At 38.0% G+C, this 23521-nt stretch overlaps 2 protein-coding genes across 5 annotated transcripts in view; both read right to left on the reverse strand.

Annotated features, from left to right (window-relative positions):
• The window catches only part of LOC140245534 (thioredoxin domain-containing protein 3 homolog), a 40870-nt gene extending 27434 nt beyond the window's left edge, over window positions 1-13436 (reverse strand). For all 4 annotated transcript variants that reach the window (XM_072325099.1, XM_072325098.1, XM_072325100.1 and 1 more), the window contains exons 1-8: window positions 13384-13436; window positions 11283-11456; window positions 10692-10795; window positions 9644-9832; window positions 8687-8783; window positions 6453-6560; window positions 3783-3865; window positions 1655-1902 (exon numbers count right to left, since the gene is read on the reverse strand). In XM_072325099.1, coding sequence (XP_072181200.1) covers window positions 1655-1902; window positions 3783-3865; window positions 6453-6560; window positions 8687-8783; window positions 9644-9832; window positions 10692-10795; window positions 11283-11373 — 920 coding nt within the window. In that variant the 5' untranslated portion in view covers window positions 11374-11456; window positions 13384-13436. The remainder of the gene's footprint in view (window positions 1-1654; window positions 1903-3782; window positions 3866-6452; window positions 6561-8686; window positions 8784-9643; window positions 9833-10691; window positions 10796-11282; window positions 11457-13383) is intronic.
• A 2023-nt stretch (window positions 13437-15459) lies between these two features.
• On the reverse strand, window positions 15460-22628 carry LOC140245117 (SOSS complex subunit B2-like). The gene is made up of 6 exons (XM_072324715.1): window positions 22441-22628; window positions 21092-21230; window positions 20235-20306; window positions 19314-19386; window positions 18478-18553; window positions 15460-17654 (listed from the first exon to the last, which is right to left on the reverse strand). The coding sequence occupies exons 1-6, from the start codon at window positions 22532-22534 to the stop codon at window positions 17455-17457; spliced, it is 654 nt and encodes a 217-aa protein (XP_072180816.1). The 5' UTR covers window positions 22535-22628; the 3' UTR covers window positions 15460-17454.
• Between the last annotated feature and the right edge of the window lie 893 nt (window positions 22629-23521).

The raw sequence follows: 23521 nt of genomic DNA on the forward strand, positions 1-23521 counted from the left end.
TCATTTAGATTGTATTGATCACTAGTGTCCTCAGTGGTACCATTTGGGAAGGACTCATGCGCACAAACTAAAACCAACTCATGAATTTTGTCACAAGATTTGGATGTCAGTATTTTGCCTATTCTGGAAAATGATAACAAAGAAAAACAATGTGGAACCTTTTAACATCTTACGTAAGTATCAAAGGTAATTGCCCCTGACTGCTATTATTGTGTTCTCTTGTTCAGTTTTTGGCAAATCATGCTGCTCTGATGAAGTTATCACGACAGAAATATTATGGATCTAAAAACAGACAGTATCACTACAAGAACAATTTTAGGCAAACAGATGTACATAAGAACCTCTACTCTGTTTGAATTAGCACATCATGGAGTTCATATGGTATAATATTTTTTTTTTACATCCATAAAAAAAAAAAAAAATCTAGTCAAATCTATTTCAATTCTTAGCCCATGACAGGAGCGTCATGATTCTGCCCGAGACCAGCAATTTTGATATCATCCATCCTACAAACTTTGTTACATGTAACCGGACATCTTCTTTGGACAGGTTCTACTTTCTGGCACAAGGTGTGCTATAAAATGGGCAGCAAAGGCAATTTATTTGCCCTTCTACATACAAAACTCAGGCACTTTAATACTTCAATTTTCCTAACATTTTCATCAGAATTCAGTACCTGGTAATCTACCCAAACTTGTCCTATTTGTATAGTTAACAAGTCCACCTGTGTGTAACTTATTGCGCCACAGGCCAACAGGAAGGCCACGGTGGCAAAATTGGGATCAGCGGAATAAGTACTAGGTAATTTCTAGTCATTTCCAATTAGTTTCTGTGACATCTGTGCCAATTGGCAGAGAAAGCGCTCTAGTTTACGTGCCCATCAGCGAACAAAACATGGCAAGGGTTGAATTATGTCATACTGTATAAGCTGTTATTTTCGCGAATGAGGAGGCCACGGACATTTTCGCGAGATGTTGTTTTCGCAACATTACACCGAGGCTATCGTAAATCCACTATTAGCCTAGAGTGGGGCGACATTTTCGAGTGTTGTTCAATTCACGGTCCAGCCGTGATTCGCGAAATTCGTGAAAATTAGACCCTCGCAAAAATAACAGTGTATACAGTATTATTGTAGCCCTCTGATGTGTGCATTCTGTGTCCGCTTGTATTTTATTGTGAAATGCCAAATAAATAAATAATTAAATAAATAAATAATTGAATAAACAAATAAATAATAATAATAATAATAATAATAATAACAATAATAATAATAATAATAATAACAATATGCCTTCATTACAGCTCTTTCACCCCGTATGGTTTGAAGTGGCCATAGTGTGCCCACACATTGTGAAGGAGGTCTACCTTAATGATGTTCTTAAAGAGAGATTAACAGTGTACCTACAGTCCCCCATAAACTATCTACTCTCAATGTCAAAGTCCAACTCACAATACTGTTAAAGCTGAAACAATGACACTTTTGCGAACAAGAGCCAAGAGCCTTTTTCCTGGCATGAAACTTTTTGCAAATTGCCACTGGCATTCAATGCAACAGACTACAGATATTGCATGCATTTTACTTTTGCAAAATCTTGACTCCTCATGAAACTCACAAAAGTTTCATACACACGAAAAATTTCTGGCTTTACAATACCTCTCTGGAGCCTCTTCTTTAGCCAGGTCCACGTCCTTGGGCCCGATGAGGTTCCGGACGTCCGCCACCACCCCCTCCCCGGTGTCCCCTCGGGTCAGGACCAAGATGCAGCTGGGCCCGGTGGACATGAAGGTGACCAGCTCGTTGAAGTGTTCTGCTTCCGCCTGGTCCTTGTAGAACTCCCTGGCCTCTTCCTCGGTCAGTGTCCTCTCCTCTCGGGTTAGCACCTCAAAGCCTTGCTCCTCAATCTGGACATTGGGTGGACACAAACACAAGTTTAGTGTGACAAGTTGGTGGATTGCTTGCTGTGCTTTCAATATATGTGACCCGCTACAACAAAAGGATCCGAAAGTCGGGGAAGGACAATTTTCTGAAAATGGCATGACATTATTCCCTTACTCTTCTTCTTTAATTTCATATATAGCACACTTCATAAAAGTACTCTGTTGTGAAGATATCAATGATTTTATTAGCGCATGTCAAGTGGTTGAGGAAATCACGAGTTTCGAGAAAAACGCCTTCAAAGTTTTCCTTCCAACGCTATCATGATCAAGTGGAGGCAAGACAGCTTCCACTGCTTGACAATAGACGGTATGCTCCTAACGACCTCTGCGATGTTCATTCAAGCTCAGCACCAGCGGTCTATGCATGACCAATCAGTAATCAGGATGTCACGCACTGACCAATAAAGATCTCTCCCTCGTTGCTAGGGGCGGAGTCTAGGTGCGGTGCTAAATGCAAATCTTCGGACACGTTTCTGTTACGTTGAGAGTCGGAAAATCATGGCCCAGAAAAACGCTGATTTCTTCCCTTTCCTGTGATCACTTAGCTTCGGAAATTTGGCAGATGATGGACAAAACATTAGACTAAAAATTATGCCAAAAACAGAAATCCGATTGTTTTGACCAATTTTGATGACGTGACTTCAAACTCGATTTTCTCTGTTCAGCCGTCAGCGACTTTAGGACCCTTTTGTTGTAGCGGGTCACATATGTGCAGGGTTTGAGCCCTGACACAGCAACAAGATGATGTAGGAAGACCTAATGATTAGCACTCCTCCTTTAATAGGTGTTGAGAAAGGTCAAATGTTTAAACTGTATGGTAAAAGAATATGGCTGTCAAATTGAACACATCAGTTATTTCGACGATTTCGTCGACGAAATGTTAACATTACGTCGATGAAATGATCATTTCATTAACAAAATGGTCAGTTCGTCGATGAAATGACTGATTTCGTAACAAAATAGGCCATGTGACACTTGGCGCCTTGTACAAAACTACTGTCTTTGTCCATGGTTTAAACCATGGTTTCAATTGTACCACCTTCGTGAATTCGGGCCTTTAAAGGGACTGTACAGTACTGGTTGAGGTAGGGATTCATGTTTTGAACATTCCTAAGTGAGATAATGAGAAACTTCTTATGAAATATGTGAAAGAAAATGTAATTTTAAGAAGAATTCAACGTTTATTTGATGAAAATTTGTTTTCAATTGGCTGAGATATCCAAAAAGTGATAATAATAAAAGACGACAGGCCACGCCTTTCATTAGGATCTCTTTGTTTCACCTCGTTTTGGGATATCTCAGCCATTTCAAAACTGATTTCATCAAATAAACTTTTGATACCCCTTTGCATGCTCTTTGACATCTCATAGAGTGGTTTCTGAATATCTCACAAAACGTTAAAAGCTAAATCCTCACTTCGACCAGAACTGTACACACCCTTTACGTGGAGAGAGTGCACTACTGTCACCATGCAGACTTGACTCCTGCCAAGTCTGATGGGTCATGATACCACTATCACTTCTACTTTTATCATTATTGCAAGTATCATCATTGTTCTTACTGTCACATGTAGTCAAAATGGTGTGTTCTGGTTAAATCTTTTATAGCATACTGGTCCAAGTCTGAGGTTGAGACTTATCAAATGACTAAATGAAAATCCTGTTCCCGACGAGGCTATGTGTAAGGTGGTTTGACAAAAAAAAAAAAAAAAACTGCACTCCTGTTTGATAAATAAAACTGTTGGAAAGTTGTTGTGCAGACAAGACATTATATAAGAAATTGATGATGTACATGTACTGTGATAAACAGTAAAGTAAATTCTGAAGTTTATGAAATCCTCTCACCTTTCCAATGATGGTATCTGCGTTGCCATTAGCCACAGCGTCTGGCTTGATGAGGACGACTGTGACTTCCTTGGGTATGGGTTCTAATGGAGAAATGCAACAAATTTAAATGTCAGTTTTGGGCAGAGGTATGTTACACACATGCAACCAATACTCACAATACCCTTGCCATTTACAACCTGTACCTTGAAGCGCATTGCTTTCCTTACTAAACATTGCAAAAATCACAACAGACAATCGCAATTGTAAACTGCAAATGCTTCATGGCGCAATTGGCGCGCTGTGCTAGTGCAACTGCTCTATCTAACAACTTCTTTGTCACACAGCAATAGACTTCACTGATCTCACAGTATTCCATAGCATATTGTATGATATGCAATGCAGCCCTCTGGCTTGCTCTGGCTGTGCGATACAAAAATCATGCAGTATGCACTCATTTAAAACATCATCTCATGCTTTTCTTGCACATTTTATACACTCCATGCCATTCATACAAAAGATCTATCTAATGTTTTACTCATGCAAGCACTACATATTTCTTTACAGACAAAGTTACCTTGACTAACTTTTCATAAGACACATGTTTTTCTTAATGGTAGTTCATCTTTTTTTTTCTGTTATATGATATGAAAGGGTCAGTGAGTAAATTCAAAAGCAGAATGTTATGGGAAGTAAATCTTATATGCATGATGTCAGCTTGCTTATTGAGTGAAAGCCTACATCTGCAGTGATGGCTCATATACATGTACATGACTGTATGAAGCAGAGGACTGCTGAACAACAGACACAGAACGAGACAAGTGTTCATGTAGGCAGGGAGGTAATATGTAAACAGAGATAAACAGGCAAAAATGCACAACACATGTGAACAATACATAAAAATATTCATTCCAGCCAAAACTAACGCACATGGTGCATGTGTATATAGTGTTATTGTGTCAGATATAGTGCATGTTCCTCACAGGCCAAGCTACATGATGAATATTATGTATTAGAGATTACCTGTGCAGTAAAAGTTAGGGAGAATAATTAGATCTATCAAAAATTATCAAGAAAGATGAAAAGATGATTACAGCATGAACATACCCAATCCTTTGGAGCATTACTCTATACAGAGATATTTCTCTCTGTACTACTTTCAGCTCAGCCCAATATCTGCCCAATATCAACGATATCTAGAATCAATTGACTTACATATTTATGACATAATTGCTTCTCACATGTTTTGGACACAAACAGTTGTCATCTTCACTGGAAATGATATGGAGCTTATTCACAAAGCAGCACAAAACGTTATGTAGTGGTAAAAAAAAAATACATGCAGATACACAATTTACATGTGTACATCAATGACTTGAATCACTTTTATGAGAGCAATTTCACTTATTCTTTTGAGGTTTGATGGGCCCTGGAAACGCTTAATAAAAGAGAAACAAAATGTAGCACTCACACTTGCAGAAGAAGAGGTGGAGGAAGAAAAGGAGGAAAAGAAGAAGAGACAAACAGGAAGATGATAATGAAGTAGAAAAAGAAAGAGATGGAAAAGACAAGGATTTAAGTTTAGTAACCTTCCTACAAATGAAAATAAAAGCAGCTTTATCTGACATTAGATACACTGTACTCTGATACTGAATGTCACATTTCAGGTTAGGACTTGAAGGCATTAGAAAAACTTGCGAGTATAGGCAGGTGACTTTACCTATACACTATACAGATCTGGAACTGAAAAAGCATTTACCCCACAGTTTAGATGATCATGAAAAGCAAATATTGAAATGATGCAAATTCTTCCACTGTTTTGCAGCATAACTTTCCTTATGATGTAAAATTGACCAAACCCTTGATATTTTCTTTGAGTTTAATTTTGGCGACCAAAATACCACAAACTGGATATATACTAAAATCTATGATATGTACACAAGAGTTGGTTTAATCAATTTGTATGAGGCAGTCATTGCATTAGTAGTAGTCATGTAAAGACTAGATTTGCTTATCATTTTCTATCAAACAAAATATTCTCATGTGCAGTGAAATTATACAAGTTCTTTGAAAGCAAAGAAAAATATTATACCGCAGAAGATGGAATCCTCTCACCCTCCCCCTAAATGTTTACCTAAAATACAAATCCACTGCTACAACAATGTATAGATAGTCAGTTATGTGCATAAATATCTATACCTTCGTTTACTGAAGCTCTAGATGTACCAGTGCTTTGATAAATCCATCTCTGCAATTCTATTCTACAAGGCACAATTGACCACATTGGGATTCACTGGCTGATATGCACATTCCACTATGTGAGCTTTGTGCACTACAGTTTGCTACATCATGTGCTCCTACAATTAAACTTTACTAAGCAGTTTGGAGGATATGTGTGGTATAATTACACATAGCAAGACACTTACAGCCCTTCTTCACCGATATATATAGACCAAGCATTGTGGACATATAAATGACTTCACATTTTGTTGACACTGTGCTTGTTGTTCTTTTGCGAGAAAGCATTTATACATAGATGTCACATTTTGTGATAATGTGCACTATGAAGTGGACATGTAACTTTTGCTGTTCTTGTTGTTGTGATGTACAAAAAATAGTGACAACATCACTTCCACATTCACCAAGTCACTTTTATTATCACTGGACGTCAAACCTACATCAGCTTGGTACCTGAAATTTCCCCTGGTTGCCTTGCGTGCATCATGGCATCTACTGTGCCTTGACTAACCGGTCGCACGCTCATCTCTCCGTCTTGCCCTAATTCTTTAATCTCCTTGACTACGAGGTGGGGAGGAGAAAGAAGTTAGTCGCCACTGCACAACCACACAAAGCATGGGAAAAGGTCACGAAACAAACAATGTATGAAAATTAAGAGTGTTAGTCTGATGGGTGTAGGGGTACAGTTAGGAAACATGATTGATGTACATATAACTAAAAGACAAAGAGTTGGCCAGCCCTCTACTGCGGACGGAGCTGTCGCTTCAGCAGAACGTGCCATGGACTCAAAATTGGAAGACCAACAAGTCTGATAATTGTTGCTCTTTGCATTTCAGCATAGAAAAACATCAATTACAATAGTGGGTCATCAGCAATTTCGAATTACACTCCTGCTACATGTATGCCAAAGTCTACCAGATCTAAACACAAGCTACGTGTAATATTCAGCAAAGAGCTTTACCATGGGTATACCGTTCTCAATGGCAATGCTCACTTTTTGTGAATTCAACCTCAACAATATTCAGCCATATACCTCCAGTTCCCTCATATAAATACATGTCATTACTTTGTAATACAGATATTTTGTAGCTTGAAATAAAAACTTTTTTTCCTTTTTCTTTATTTTCTTTTTTTCTTTTTTGCAAATAGAGGGTTGACCAACACAATGCTTCATCTTCCGGGACATTCCAGAGCAATTTTTCATGGCATCATCAAATGAGAATGATTGCGAAATAGCTCCAGTGTTGGAAGTTAACTTATGGCAGGTCTGAAAGGCAAAATCACTGATATTAATCAGATATCATATAAAGACAGACATTTTCAAGAAGTCAATGTGATTTAAATAAACAGGAATGAAACAGCTACGGGGACAGTACAAAGGTATTTCCCGTTCCATAGAATTATTGCTATGTGATGAAGAAAATTGTTAGTTGGTAGGAAATGAAGTTAAGGTGGGAAGACATCAAACCAGCCATGATTTCATGGTTAATAGTGACCATACTACATAAACTAAACACTCGATAGCACTTAATGAGAAAAAAAAAGAAGGTCTACACCATACCACTAAAAAGGGAGGAAGAGATTACAATGAAGCAACTATGTACACAAGAGCTGCACTACATTCAGGAACAGACTACAAATTCCAAGAATGGAAAGGAAGCAAAGTGAAATATATACTGGATATAAAATTGGATGATGATTGCCAACATATTTAAATATCACATCAGGGCCGCACAGTATGATGAGATGCAATGTACTGCACAGCTAACACCACTGTAATGTCTAAAAGGGTCCAAGTTTAGTTTTAAAACAAAATGTGATAAACATCATCTGCTCGTGATGAAGTACCCAAGAACTGCTTCATTACACTGCATTTGCTGCAAATTCAAATTGGTATTAGAATTAAGAAATTCATTTTTCATGTCATACAGCCTTATTACTATCTAAAACCAATGCTCAATACTTGATGCTGAATGATCATATCATTAAAATCTGGAGCACAAAAGTGCCTCTCTCATGGAGAAGTAATCACCAAGCACAAAAAAAAAAAAAAAAAATCAAATTTAATAAAATGAATAGAAATACTAACAGAGTTTGGGAGTAGTGGATGTAAAAGTCGTCATTACAACTTTGTATGTGCATTTCTACAAGAATTTGTATCAAGAAAAAGTTTTGTAGACTAGAATCACACCAAATACATGCCAAATCTGGAATGAGAGATTTAGACTTGAGGAAGTGAAGTGGGCGTTTCGTCAGAGAGAATAGCCTGACAAACCTTGGTCATCACAATGAAAAATATAATTTCATAAATTAACCCAGTTGTGGCATGGTTAAAGTGGAAGCGAGTAAAAGTCCTCAAAACTTTACATCCATTGGATGCACTCTTGTCAATTCACTTTTTAACAACCAACAGGGTGCTGTAGAGCATAGGTGTGGCATACACTAGTTAGAGTGGAATCGAGTAGAATTCCTTAAAACCTTAATCCCAACTGGTTAGACTCTGATGCTGTACTTGCACTTAGGAATAGGGAAAGTGAGAGGTTTAAAACATGTTAAATACGTTGGGGGGTGTGACAAACAGTGACAATGCAGGAGGGATTGTACTGTGCAAAGGAAAGGGTGGGTATTAGGGACAGTTGAGAGGGGTTTGCTGCTCCATGAGTTTGCTGGAGAGTTGTGTGACTTACTGCGGGCCTCCTCCTCTTGCCGCATCCTCTCCATCTCCTCATCCTTGGCTGCCTGCTCCTCCTCTGCCTGGGCTGCTGCCAGGAGTGGATCCTTGATCTAGGGGAGAGGGAGGAAGGGAGGGAAAAAAACATTTCGATAAAAATAACAAGGATGGGATGAGGGGAAGAGAATGATGGACTACAGAAAGCAGAAGCATTACAGAAATATTTCAATACCGCAGAAGACAGAATAGAAGTGTCATTTATATTGCAATACTTGGTTTGTTTGTGTTTTTTGTGCGTGTTTTTTTTAACCCGTTGAGGACGGACTGATTTTGCTACAACACAAATTTCCCATAAACAATTGCCCAAGTATACTCGGGACTCATCCTCAACAGGTTAACAGCTGATGGTGAGGGCTACTGTTCCCTCTTTTGCTTTTTCCTTTTTTTAATTTCTTTTCTGTGAGCCGTTAACAACTGACATTTGCAAGTTCTGAGCATAAAATGTTTCTTTTTTTTTTTTGGAGCAAGTTGGGTTGCTGTTTTCATTTCAGCTTGTTCATTTCATTTCCACCTGAAAAGATGGCTGGATAGCCCATATTCATCTGTTCTAGGTGTTCTTCTTTGGGGGTCTTTTGTGGGTACTAGGGTCAGACCACTTCACTGGTTTATGCACCCTGCTCTTTGTGATAAAAGAATAAAGCGGGATCTTTTATGTGCATGAGTTCTGACTATCTGACACACAGGACTTCCATTCTATGTCCTATCCAAGGGATAGAGCGTTTTGCCTCTTGCCAGAGGGGACGACATGATAACATACAACATTGCTCATTAAGACCCATTTGGATGCGAACCTGTGCCTGAACCCAAGCCATTCAATTGAAAGGCAGATATAAAAGCTACTAACTGAGCCACCCCACTGCCCTATTTCCAATGAGACTGAATTGTACAAGTTGTGTAGCTGACTCTGCCTTACCACTTGTCTCTCCAGGCCCTCCTCCAACACTTTGTGCTCTTGCTTCAGCTCCTTCTCAACAGTCTTGAGCAGGGCAGGGGCATTGGCTCCCCGCACCACGTTGACCAACTGACCGGTGCCGAACATCAGGAAGCACGGCTCGCAGCGGCCGCGGTACGGCTCCAGGGTCTCAATGCTGTCAGCTTCAGCCTGGGAAATACAATGTATGAAGGAGGGCATCTTATTGTTTAATGTCTGCACAACACTTATATCTGTGTTGTATGAGGTATAATGTCTTGTTTCTATAGGCCTTTCATTTTACTGTTGCTTTGTGTAGTGTCTTTGACTATGCATTTTTAACTGCATCTTTAGTATATCAATCTGTGCATAAGGTTTAAGAATTACAGGAATAAGCTGCCTGTAATAACAACATCAAAATAACAGTGAATAACAACCCAAATCATGAGGCAGTGTACACTTGTACATGTAAGTCAACTAATGCAAGGTCTACCTCAGCTCTATAAAGTTATCAGCCTATTCTTGTTGATTTCAAATGACTATTTGTTTTTACAATTCAGCTTTTTTTCACTTATAACCCACTTTTAGAACCCTAATTTACAAACAAGCTCAAATACTGTACACATTATCATCATTGCAGTTGTAAAAAAAAAAAATAACAGTAAATCAATTACATGATTATTTAATCATATTTTTCATGGAATTGACTAACTAGGGCTGCATTTTTAAGGCCAACAAACTTGGTCAGCTGCAAACACTCAAAAAGAGGTGGATGTCAATTGGACCACGTCATAGTAAGTGATCACTGCCTTGAATCATCTTGTACACACTATGGGTCACAGAGTGAAGGATGCAAGTGTACTCTGTAATTTCGTATCCAAGTATAAGACAGGCTTCATGTACAGCCAAAAGAGTTGCAAGCACACAGCTGAAATTCAGATCTCGCCAGGAATACATATATCAATTGAGTGATTCCTTGTCAAATTATTAATGTGAGCTGATCATGCAATTATATCATAAATTACTGATCACTGAACATCTGTCCACTTACCACAGCAAACCTGAGGAGGTCATCTCCGATTTCATTCCTGAGTCGTCTGAACAGACCTACAGTAGCTGCACATGGTCCGCACCACTTCTGATAGACATCAATCACTGTTTTGGAGGTTCAGGTTAAAAATAATAATAACAACAAAATAGAGCACAATATTAAGGTTGAATTACCAGAAAATATCATATGCTAGAAACAGGAAAGCACCAGGTAGTGGAAGGGGAAAAAAGGTATCAAATCCAAGTAGGTATAAAGAGTGAAGACAATTAATGGAAATTGAGTCACAAAGAAAATGAAAGTAAAGGCCTGGGGTAGTCATACCAAGTGGAAAAAGAAAGAGATAATAAAAAGTAATGAATAAGATACTTGTAAATTCTCTCTTACATGGAATGAGAAAGACAAGAGTTAGGATGGTAAAGAGAGATTTAAAAAAAGAATGCAAAAGACTAAAAGAGGAGCACATGATACAAAAGAGGAGAAAAAAAGACGAGTAAGAAGAAAGTAACTTAGAATCCGATTCATTAAAAAAAATGAAGTTGAAAAGAAACAAAACAAAACAAAACAAAGGAGTGATGACCATGACAAACATACCTGCTAGACCCTCTAAGCCAAGAAGGTCATCCCATTGCTCTTGGTTCAAGATCTCCTTCTGAAGCGCTACTTGCTCCTTTTTTGCAGGCATGTTATCTTCTCACGCTGCAATCTGTTCTAGGCCTACTCAAAGTGTGTCTTCACTCAAAGCATGTGCTCCTTCCAGTGTTCTCTCTGGATAGATACAATAAACAGCAAAAGAAAATTCAAATCTTGATTGCAAGGTAGAAGCGCTACCAACTATAAAGCTACATCACCACTCTCATCAATGTACATACATCACTAGCCTTAGACTAAGCTAAGCTGAATTTGAAAAATAAAAATAGTTGAGGGCTATAGTGGCGTGCGATGGAACAAGAACAGCTAGTCATTCATACTTGTATCTTACAGGAAAATGCTGGAACTTGGGGAAGAAATGCAAATGTGTTATCAGAGTGACAGCAGAGAGGGTAAACTTAGCTCATTAAGATTAGAGGGACCCATGAGAGACTGTTTGAAAGACCCATGAAATGAGAGGCCTCAAAAAATCTGCTAGCTTGTTTAACTGTGAATGGGTACATCTAACAAGTTAGACAATGCCGATTACATATCGAAAAGGTCATCTAACCCTAGTTAGTGGTTGTGTGTGCAAAATTTACACTACAGCTCATGCTGTGCCTATGGATGCGTTTATCATGTAAATTACCCACCGGGCACCGGCCCACTGAACTTTTATTTAGATTTCTACATGTAGATGTAGAATGTCTAGATCTAGAGTATATGTACACCAGGTTTAGACCTACGAGTCCTAGAGTAGGCAGCAGCATGCAGACACCAAGTGCAAATTTACTGCTAGACCTATGTTATGCTGCCAAGTTCTGCACTGTGCTCTGTTGAGTCCGTCGGTAAGGGCACTAGATCTCGCGCAGGGACTTAATGGTCGCGCATAGCGAAACTGCATATAGCAAGCAATATTACGCGTGGAACTAAGCGCAAAATTTGCCGATACACCCATGGAATAAACATACCTGACAACCGCTAAACATGAGAAGGAAGCAGGTAAGAAATTTTGATTTCGAACAAATTTTTCACTAAACTTCTAATTTCTTCGAACAAATTTTTCACTAAATTTCCAAATTTTACCTTGTAATTTACCTACCTGAGCTTAAAATCTGTTTTAAGGATGTTGTAGCCTAGACGTGTCGTCTCGCTTGTCTCGTTTGTAGCCGATAGAATTCGTAATTTGTTTGATCGGTCGTTTATAATATTCTACAAAAGCCGAAGCACATTACAGCCGCAGAGGGGCAGACACTTTCACGCATGAAACTACATACATGTAGGGCAGCTGCGCGACCTTTACACACCCCAAGAAATTGAATGCATAAAATTAAGTCCAACATACAAACGGCGACAGTGCACTAGAAACTCCTCCGTCATCGTATCATCAGGAGATTCGGGGAGGTGATTTTTCTGCATTTTCGTGATATTTATTGAAAAATTCAGGTACGATTGTGGAATAATTTCTATTATTTTTTAAGAGCATCACAAATTTTCGTGCGCGATATCTAGACCCCTCAACCATACTACTAACTACACGTATACACAGCCCAGTCGCTGTACGTAGGTACAGCGTAACAATGTTAGAAGTCTACTTTTACAGCGTCTGGTCGGGCTACTACCATACTGCATGCAGTTATTACGGACGGTCAGCACATTTCTACATAAAATAGAGTAGACTAAGAGACCCTAATTTGCATCTTTAGAATGATTGTCAATATTTACAACAACAATAATGAATTAAGTTAATATACTAGTGAGTTAATGTTACCGATTTGAAGTCTGGGCTTGAGTAGATCTAGGGGCCTAGCTACCATAGGTCCCCTTAGTGAATGTTTTTTGCGTCTGCGTTGTTACACACTTTCTAGCAAAAGGTCACAAAAAATGAAACATATGGGACTATGACGAGTGACTAAAACTTTCTTTTTGAAATTACAGAAATTTCGTAGGACCCCTTATTCCAAAACACAGCAGAGCAACACTTATGTATTGAGTGACATGGCCAAAGTATCTTCAATGTTTGTTAGGATGGTATCATTTAAAAAAATACGATCGTTTTACTTACGAGCACGATAGAGAATTCCGTCAGATAAGTTCGTTTCGTTTACATCCAAAGCGTTCTGTTGCCTGGTTGGTGTCACGTGACTTACTGGACGACTACATTTTACAAAAAGGGGGGGATAAAATCTCCCGTCTCCTGATTATCACACTAGTTTCCATGATGCTTTCACCAGATTGTGATCGAAATCTAATTGCATGGGTAATATTTATATTTTGTATCAGCTCCAATAACAATGTATTATTTTGCATTACAATATTCCATAATTTCCCCCGCTTAACCACTACTGCATACACACAATACAAATCGACGAGTCCCCAAGAGTTTCAGTTGGATATGATCCCCACACCTTTATACCCAGAACCTACGGATCGGGATCTAGGTACAGTACTGGAGTATAAATCTCCAGATATCCAGGCCTTCTGCTGCGAACTCGTGCTTTGCTGAGGAGGCCCGTATACACACAAACTTTCAGTACTCATTCAGGGCTTATTACTCAAGACTATTTACCAGTAATATTCGATTGTAATTATGAAAGTTATGAAGTAAACTAAATTTCAGATACACTGACTTCCTTATCAGACAGTGCAATTGACATAGCACTCAACTTGCTTCTTAGAGAGTGGTACATCTATTTCAAAATCCACAATTACAAATGTTTCTTTCTCGAATAAGAGCATATTTCTAAATAGAAATCATTGAGAATTAAATTATATTATTTGCATCAAAATTAATCTAGTCCTGTAATACTCTAGCAATGGGTTGAGTCATGTTTATTGGGAAGGGGGTTAGATTGCCAAATTACTGCCTCAAGCATGAATACATTTTACAACTTTTTGCGTGCAAACCAATGTGAAAGTTCATTGCTTCTTCTAGTTTTATAGCATGCACGATATATGGCAAAAATACACAACAGTTCAAAGTTCCATTACTTTTTTTTTGTAATATGTTTTCCCATTTGGATGAAAATCAATCCTACCATTCTGTTCACCTGGTTCTATATTCTATCATTAGGCCTAATGTCAACTTGATCATGGAGTGGAAGTACACTTTAAAGATTAGCAAAGTATCAACAGACTGGAACACCATCTGATCTTTTCCCCAGCTCTTCCATACATACTTACAAAAAAGTCACTTCCCTGCTGTCTCTGCCCCCCCCCCCCCATCTCCTTTCTCTCTCCTCCTCCTCCTCCACCTTTTGTGTGTTTAACCTGCATCCCTTCCTCCTGAAGATACATGCAGAAAATGTGTGTGTGTGTACAGTCTGTGTGTGTGTGTGTGTGTGTGTGTGTGTGTGTGTGTGTGTGTGTGTGTGTGTGTGTGTGTGTGTGTGTGTGTTTACATCTACACACCAGGGAGAATGGGGAGGTGTATTGTAAAGGTTGGCCCGACTCGGGACATATTTGGGAATCCCAGTACATGTAATGAATTGCATACACCTTTAAATGCAGTGCACTGACAGCCAAAGAATCTTGACCAATGCTGAGCGTATGCTTTGGTGCACATGCATTTTGCTGACAGGAAATTCTGTTATAGCAGGCCAGCATTGGTTTCGTTTTTCAAATTAATGTTCCCTGGTGGGCAGCAAATGAAGATTGATTCAATCGGGATAACCTTAATTCTCATCACATAGTCTCCCCATGCTACTGGGTCGGATATCTACTTTGAAGATATCTTCCTCTAGTAACTTATGATGGAACAAAAATATATGGTACTTGCCACAAACAAACATAAAGTACATGTACAAGTAAAGTGTAATGACAATACAAATGTATATTGATGGATGGATGGATGAATGGATGGATGGATAGGTAGATGGACATACTTAGACAGACACTACAATAGATGGATGGATGATAGATATAAAGATATATAAACATATATACAGATATATAATTACATAGATAAACAGATATACAGGCACAAAGAAATACAGATGGGTAGGCTGGTATAGAAATTGACAGAATGACAGATAATTTTACATGTTTAGATACATGATATACCAAGTAGTTTTTAACGTCCAATAAAGTCTCACAAAATTGACACAGAATAGATTGAAACAGGTAGAAAAAATAGTTCATATCCAATGGGATGTCAAAAATTTAATTGAAAAACAATTATAGTGTACATCATAAACTTACAATGACGACAAACTATATGATTGGAAAGTGATTTTACACATGAACTAGACATTGACTATTCTGAAGAATGGAACATGTCGTCAGTGATCACATGGTGGAAACACACAACATAAAATATACTTTTTCAATTCACCATTTAAATTTCATTAGACAATGAGCTTAAAAGTCCACTGAATCATTGAATTGTCTCACTGAATATCATTGGACAAAATGGGAGCAGCCATCAAGACAACATAAAGCAGTGCCAGAACAAAGCAAATTACATACTTGTACTTGAAGGTCTAAAGATGAATGTGTACCCTTTTTTGTGGGGGGGGGGGGGGAGGGTTCGTAGCAAGTGGCATTGATGGCAGACAACAGTTACAAAACAAATGGCACCTTAGACAGTCCATGCTCTAAGCAAATTCTCATTGTGCAATATCAGAGTACTACACATTGCAAAGAAAATTCACAAAATGGGATTATTGCAAATTTTTGCCACATAACATGCACATATTATTGCAGCAGTAGTCTGGTGCTTCCAACCCACTGTTATGACATACTTTACTAGGTAGCAATAGCCTGGGAGGTGTGCTGCATGTTTCATGCGAGGAGGCGGAGAGGAATTGAAGAACAGAGTGGCAGTCAGTGGAGAAATCATTTTACTGGGATCTTTCTACCATGAGCATTTTAATCAGAAATGTTAACCCGTTGAGGACAGACTGATTTTGCTTCAAAACGTGTTTCCCATAGACACCTGCCCAAGCATACTCAAGACTCGTCCTCTATGGGTTAAAGCAATCTGCAATCAAAGTAAGATTTATTGCATTGCAGCTTTTAATTAGTCTGTTTGTTTTTTCTGACAATATTCTTGGGGACATTTGGCACAGCATCATCATAAAGTTGCATTTTTTTTTTACACAATAAATTTTCTGTGGCAGTACAAATGTCTGACATCACATTTTGCCACCATGATCAAGCAGGCTTAATTCACAAGGTGAAATCTAATAATGATTTGTATGTTTCTGCACACAAACCAATATAAGAGGTGTGAGTGGCTGATAACATCACCTCAACTAACTTGCATAAATGTTACTTTCTGGTTGCCACAAATACCACTATTCAGAGAAAATGTATTTAAAATGACACATTTCTCTTATTCTCACTATAATGCCTGATTGCTCATCTGATTTTACTCTGTTACATCATTATCAACTTGAAAATACATTTAATGTGGCTTTACACTCTAAGCCTGTTTACCTCCATAAATGGATGAGCTACGTAACACTCGAGGCATGACATGGTGTTTGTATGTCAGTCACCTGTACTGTGTCACCAGAATTAAGGTAAAGATATCAGAATAAGTCACATGTCACTTATATGAATTATCTATAGTGACTTCTAACATCAATTCCACTTTTTAGCATAATTTTCTAAATCATGAACAAACAACGGACATGAAAGAGTGGCATACCTTTTAAGAGTGGTACCATTACTTCAGCTCAATCAATACTTTCATTAACATTCCATTTCACAAACATACACCAGTGCACACATGCAGACATACACACACACAAACAAATGCACACTCACAGAAACACTCACTTGCATCCTAAATACACAGATAAATTCACACACACACACACAAACATACACACACACACACACACTTAACATGCGATGTGGCCTGTTCTTAAAAATATCAGCCACAGTGATTTGATGTCTGCACCTTCCTTTCGAGTCTGCCCTGGGAGGTAAAAATGTCGCTTCCGCTTTGTTCGCACAGAGTTCAATGACGCTAACTTTCCAAAAATAAAAATAAAAAAAGACAAGAGTAAGAAGCCGCATGAATCTGTTTGGTGGAAGGCCCCAACTCACAACAGAGTGCGTCAAAATGTTTTTTAGTATGCCATGGCTGGATGCTGTCAGTCCCTGTCAACCTGCGCACAGCAGTTCTCTACCGACCACGCCTACCCCGCCCCCTGTAGTTTCCCCTGTTGGATGGTGGCATTTGACCACGCCCTCCCCTGCCCCCCTGGTGGGGAAAGCCCTGGGGAGGTGGTGTGGGGGGCCTCTGCTGTTGTTGTTGCTGCTGTTGCTGCTGCTGATCAAAAGCGCTTGGTCCGCCTGGTCCCCCGTTGTTGCCCATCCTCACACCTGTGAGTTCATCACATGAAACAGCACATTAAAACACATTCATATAAAACTTAATTGTTGCACATACACATAAACCATAAAAATGGTATGATGCACCTACATTTTAGTAGCAAACAGTCTTAGATAGAGTAAAATTAAACAGTTGATAAAACATTTTTACATTCACATCAACACAATAAAATGAAATAGAAATGCTAAACTGAATGAGAGAGATACAGTGTATGTACAATAATACTTTCTCATGAGGAATTATTATATAACAATGTGTGTCTGCAAGACAACATAAATCATGTGATACTTGTATTTAAAATCAATTATATGCTTGAAGAGCATTTATCAATTCTTTAATATGAAAGTTATCTACCTACTTATGAAAAAAAAAAAACTACAATGCAGATGCAACACTGGACATGAAACTTTATTTCCAGATATCAAAACAAAAAAGCTTCATATCTAATGTCCCTGATTTAATTATTACAATTGGAGCAGATGGTTGAAGTGTATTTCATTTCGCATTTTTTCCCCTTGTGTAATAGTTTGTTCAACGTATGTTCATTGCCATCTATCATGGTTGATTTGATTGATGGATGGATGGATGGATTGACAGGCGGACTGACTGACTGGTTGAATGATTGATTGATTGATTCATTCATTCATTCATTCATTCATTCATTCATTCATTCATTGATCGATCGATCAATCGATCGCTCAATCGATCGATCAATTGATTGTATGTTAATTTGTTTGATTGTTTGTTTGTTTGTTTGTTTGTTTGGTTGGTTGGTTCATTGTTTGTGTTTCAAGTGTGGTAAAAGACACTCACCATTGCTCGATTTGCCTTGGCCTTGCCCACCTGGGCCTAGGTTGGTGGGAGAGTTGCTTCGTTGGTCCTGCAGTGCCTGGCACAAGAGAAAAGAGATTTCATAAATTGAGAAGACTGGGAATAACTGTTCTCATGAAACCCAAAACTCACTGCTCTGCTCCAATAGCATACCTAATTCTGATAGTACAAATTCCTGTGTGGACAAACGGAATGACAGCAGTGTAGAGCAGGTGATCAGGAACTATTATCCATGCATTACTTTGATTACATGAATCAACAGAATTACCTAATAGTTCATATTACACTATCAAAACTAAGTGTTACAGGACACTGTGATGGATATGGGTACGTATGCGGGCCGGAAGATGTATCTGAAAATAATCATATTGCCTTTCTAGACTTTGGTTTAAAATGATCTGAAATCTGAAATTTAATACTCAGTGTCATATGTTATTGTATTGTCATTTTTTTTTTTAGAAAAACGATAGAAGTTTTGAAATTGCCTAAATAATCATATTCCATTTTCTGTAAATGAGGAAGTGCTTTCTGTGATCTTTGATTGCAGTGGCTAAGACGTCTTGTCTCTTTTACATGCACACCTATGCATCAGCAATATCCAGGAGCAAGTGCCTTATGATTGAAACATTTCTTGCACATATCATCATGCTCTATTGCAGCATATTACGATCTTGATACACAAATACTACTTCCTTCTTCAAAATATCAGAACAAACTCTTAACTGCAGTTGAGAGTACATGGCAAGATGTTTGCTCAGCACAAACACTTTCTATGATACCCTTCAAAGGCTCATGAATACCAATGTGCAATCTCTTACCACTTTTGCTTGTGCAATGAATTCAGAATTCGGTTCACTCATGTTGGGATACTCTGAGAAGATCATGCAGTACCTGTAAAGAAGAGATCAGGATACACAAAGTGACAGCACAAATATAGGAATAACCTAAGTATCCACCTGCAACTGAAGCCAATGCCTATTACAATACAGTGTATGTCAAGTTTTAGGTTCTGAGCTATGTACTTGAGCTTGCAAATGATACCAGTGTCACTGACAGTGTAGAAATGAAGTTTTGAAAAGTTCCAGTTGAATCAAGTGAAAATTTGTGAGCAATTGGATTAATCACACTCAAGGTTTCCAATAACCTGTAACATAATGTAGAAATAAACAATTTTGGAAGGAGTTAATTATCATGGTGACATTTGTTCCTATACATTTTGATATTCTATGCATATGTATAGTTTAATGTTTCTCCAATGATTTGGGCATCACTATACAGCCTAATCAATGAAGTTTGACTTCAAGCCATCAAAATTTTCAACAGCATCTTCAGAGCTCATTTGAAAGTCACGGAACATAGTGATGATAAACAAAGCAAAAGTACAGTCGGCCTCACATAGTACTTCATCCTTGCATAAGTATTTTAAAAAATGACTAAAGACAAAGAAATATTATATCTGGATGGAAATACATGTCAAATCAGTGTTATGTTTTTGGGGGTAATTCAAAGGATTTGCTCTGGTTCCTTTTGATTTGATCTAAATGAGGTTGACTGTATTGTGTCCTCAAATTGTCGACTTGTCCCTAAAAACAAAAGTTCATTAAGTGCCAATCACGTGCATCACAGGATGCAAGTGACATCATTTGAGCTGTGTGTGCAAACATGGGATACCGACCAAATGCTGTTTGCAATGAAAAGTTGAACACCACTTCTACACACCAACTTGGTGGCGTACTTACTCTCCAACTTTCTGCAGTTTCCCGACTTGACCACAGTACAGAGTGAGGCAATTTCTCCATATTGAAGCATACCTGTTCATGGAAAATTACATATAGAATAAGTCAGCACACAACAAAATTCCAATTTAATAGTTGTACGGTACCTACAGTGTAATCAGCATGATTATTTGAAGTCCTTATCGCAAAGACGCACACCGCGGCGCTACAATTATACAAACAAGGTTATTCTGAATTCTTTGAAAGAAAACTAGATATCATGGGAAGCAGTTGCAATCAACTGAACATCACCTAAAGAAAATTGTAAGATGCAATGCTTTTAGAAGTGAGAATCATCAAGCATAGTAAAGTTTACTAGGTATTCAATACTTTGCCAAAGATTTTAATTCATTTCAGTCTTAACTAAAGATTTATGCAGGAACTTCAAGATCTAGAGATATTTGCGTACACAAAATGTGGGGCTTTGAAATCATTTGAATGCACAAATTTTCATATGTTGTGTATGAGCTGTTTGAATGTTTACATGAGGCATTTGCTTTAATAGGTGGAGTACATATGACTGGCAAAGATTACTGTTATGTCTTAGATATACAAAGAAGAGTTTAATGGGCTGCAGAGGGAGAAATGAAGATGATGGATGCTGGAAAGATACCACTAGATAGATATCTGTATATATAGATAGACAGAAAGACAGACACAGTGAGACATACAGATAAAATAGATTGATAGATGGAGGGATGGATGAATGAATGGATGGATGGATGGATGGATAAACAGATAGATAGATAGATAGATAGATAGATAGATAGATAGGTAGACATCATAGGGAAAGAACCCAAATGAAGACAGAGCTATTTCACCCTTTTGTAAGCCTGATAATGTCACCACTCTGGACAACTTCACCGATCTCATCCCAAACAGACAAATTGATGGATCCTGTCTTGTCAGCAACCTTGCACGACCTGACGTCATGGCCATCTTTTGTTTTTGTTGGCTTTTCTGAAATAAAAAAAATTGATAACACAAACACATAACAGCTTGTTTGTAGAGATGGTATCTTCCCATATGAAAAAAAAAATATATCCCTTGATGAAATTGTTCTGATATGTGCAAAAACAGTATACATAATGTAGTGTATATTGTCAATACTTTTATTTCAAGAATTTTGCATTGGAAAGATTTAATTTGACAATGTCTTGAGCTACATCCTCTGTAATACAATATGAAATTACAAAGGATGTAGACATTGTTAAAGGTGGGATGACAGTTACATTGTTTTTTTTTTTTCTTTCCCAGAGGGCAATACATTTGTCACTGGTCTGGGTTTGAACTTTGATGTAAAAAAAAAAAAAAAAAAAAAATGTTTCCCGATGCTCTGGATATGTAAAAAGAAGAGATTCGGGGCATGACCTTCCCAACATTCATCACCTATGACCTGCCCAGCACTTGTTACCCAAGAATTGTTCTCTGACAAAGGGATATCTGCAATTTAACCTGAAGCAAAGAGCAAAGTTAACAAGTCATGCTGCTGCAGCCAATGAGACAACTTTCCTGTGGATACAAAAGCAAATTCTGAACAGTGTAGTAATCCAGCGAGCAGCTTTGCACTCAGCCATTCTTGCTCTCTCCTTTTGCTCTCAATCCCATGTCATACTTTGCTTCCTGGGTCAGCATAAAGTTAACTTAACACCATAATCTCCTGTACTTGTCATAATGCAATACAAACTTTGACATAATAAACCACTTCCACCTGGGCTTGCAGGAAAACAACACCATTACCAATGTAATAGCCTCTTATCTGGTGAACAGATGCTGCTGGAAAGTTAAGAAAACCTAATAAAATTCATGAGGCACTTTTGACTTCTTTTAGTCTTTCAACAAAGCTGCAATTACAGTTGTCATACTTACAATCACGAAACTATGCGCAAGTTAATCCATTTGTTGAGAAAGTTTGCAGGTGAGAATATCATTACCAGAATACAAATTGACTATAAACTGAAATATGCCTGTAATTTCAATTTCAACATGCATGTAAAGATGAGATTGCCAATTATACACAATCATTTACCTAAGCATTAATCCTCTTATGGGAGTGCCAAAGCATTCAACATGATTTGCAATCGCAGGTCGAGTCACCTACATGTACAATACTAGATTAGGTCAAATTTATCTTTGATAAGGGGAGATTATTCTACTATATTCTGCTTACCTATATCCAGGACAATAAAGAGGGCTTGAAGATTCTTCATTCCAGGACGCAAGTCTTTGATACAGGTTAATTTCTGTTCTCTTTCATTTGTCATCTTTGTGGTGAGAATGTCTTTCCTTTTGATGTGAAAAAGCACCTTGATACATGTATGTCCTGCTTAGCACTTGGATGTGCTAACACTCTTTCTGGATTGTCTGCCGAGACAAGTAATTTCCCAAATAGCCCATTCCTTACTTTGAAGAAGTCAACCTGTACTACTGTGTACTAGGAGTGTAGAGCTGTTGATGATGAACTCTGTGTAGAAGAAAATGGAAAATGACACATGTAAATTACCCATCATTCTTTAAAGGACAGGTCCTTCTTCATATACATAAGGATTGAGAGAATGCAGCAATATTAGTAGAACACATCAGTGAAAGTTTGAGGAAATTCGGACAATCCGTTCAAAAGTTATGAATTTTTAAAGTATCTATGCAGTCACTGCTGGATGAGAAGACTACTACAGTTTATGATGTCACATGGGAACAACGATCTGTATAAGGAAAATAAAAAAGAATTTCACAAAACTTTACTTTTTGAATAAAGTGCACATTTCTTCGACTTGTTACTGATGCATGTTATGGGCAATATCATTCCCCCTGCCTTCTGAAAGAGAGAAGTCGAGTGTTCTTTTGTTATGGGAGAAAAATGGAAATATGTTGAATTTTCTTTATTCTTTCTTTATATCGTTGTACACATGTGACATCACAAGCTACAGTAGTCTTTTCATCCAGCCTTGACTGAGCAGAAACTTCAAAAATTCATAACTTTTGAACAGATTGTCCAGTTTTCCTCAAACTCTCACTGATGTGTTCTAGTATTCAGTAATATTGCTGCATTCACTCAACCCATGTCTATGAAGGTGAACTTGTCCTTTAAAGGACAAGTTCACCTTCATTAACATAAGGATTGAGAGAATGTAGCAATATTAGTAGAACACATCATTGAAAGTTTGAGGAAAATCGGACAATCCGTTCAAAAGTTATGAATTTTTGAAGTTTTTGTGCAGTCACCGCTGGATGAGAAGACTACTGCAGTGTAT

Source organism: Diadema setosum, chromosome 22 (genome assembly GCF_964275005.1).
Source record: "Diadema setosum chromosome 22, eeDiaSeto1, whole genome shotgun sequence".
NCBI classification, from domain to species: domain Eukaryota; kingdom Metazoa; phylum Echinodermata; class Echinoidea; order Diadematoida; family Diadematidae; genus Diadema; species Diadema setosum.

Bases quoted from the DNA above. Each gene is read 5' to 3' on its own strand.
- LOC140245117 (XM_072324715.1), bottom strand. From the start codon at position 22,534: ATGACAAATGAAAGAGAACAGAAATTAACCTGTATCAAAGACTTGCGT. The intron at 21,231-22,440 runs GTAAGCAGAATA...TTTTTATTTCAG, and splicing joins CTTTATTGTCCTGGATATAG to AAAAGCCAACAAAAACAAAA. The intron at 17,655-18,477 runs GTGAGTGTCTTT...ATGAACTCACAG, and splicing joins CCAAGGCAAATCGAGCAATG to GTGTGAGGATGGGCAACAAC.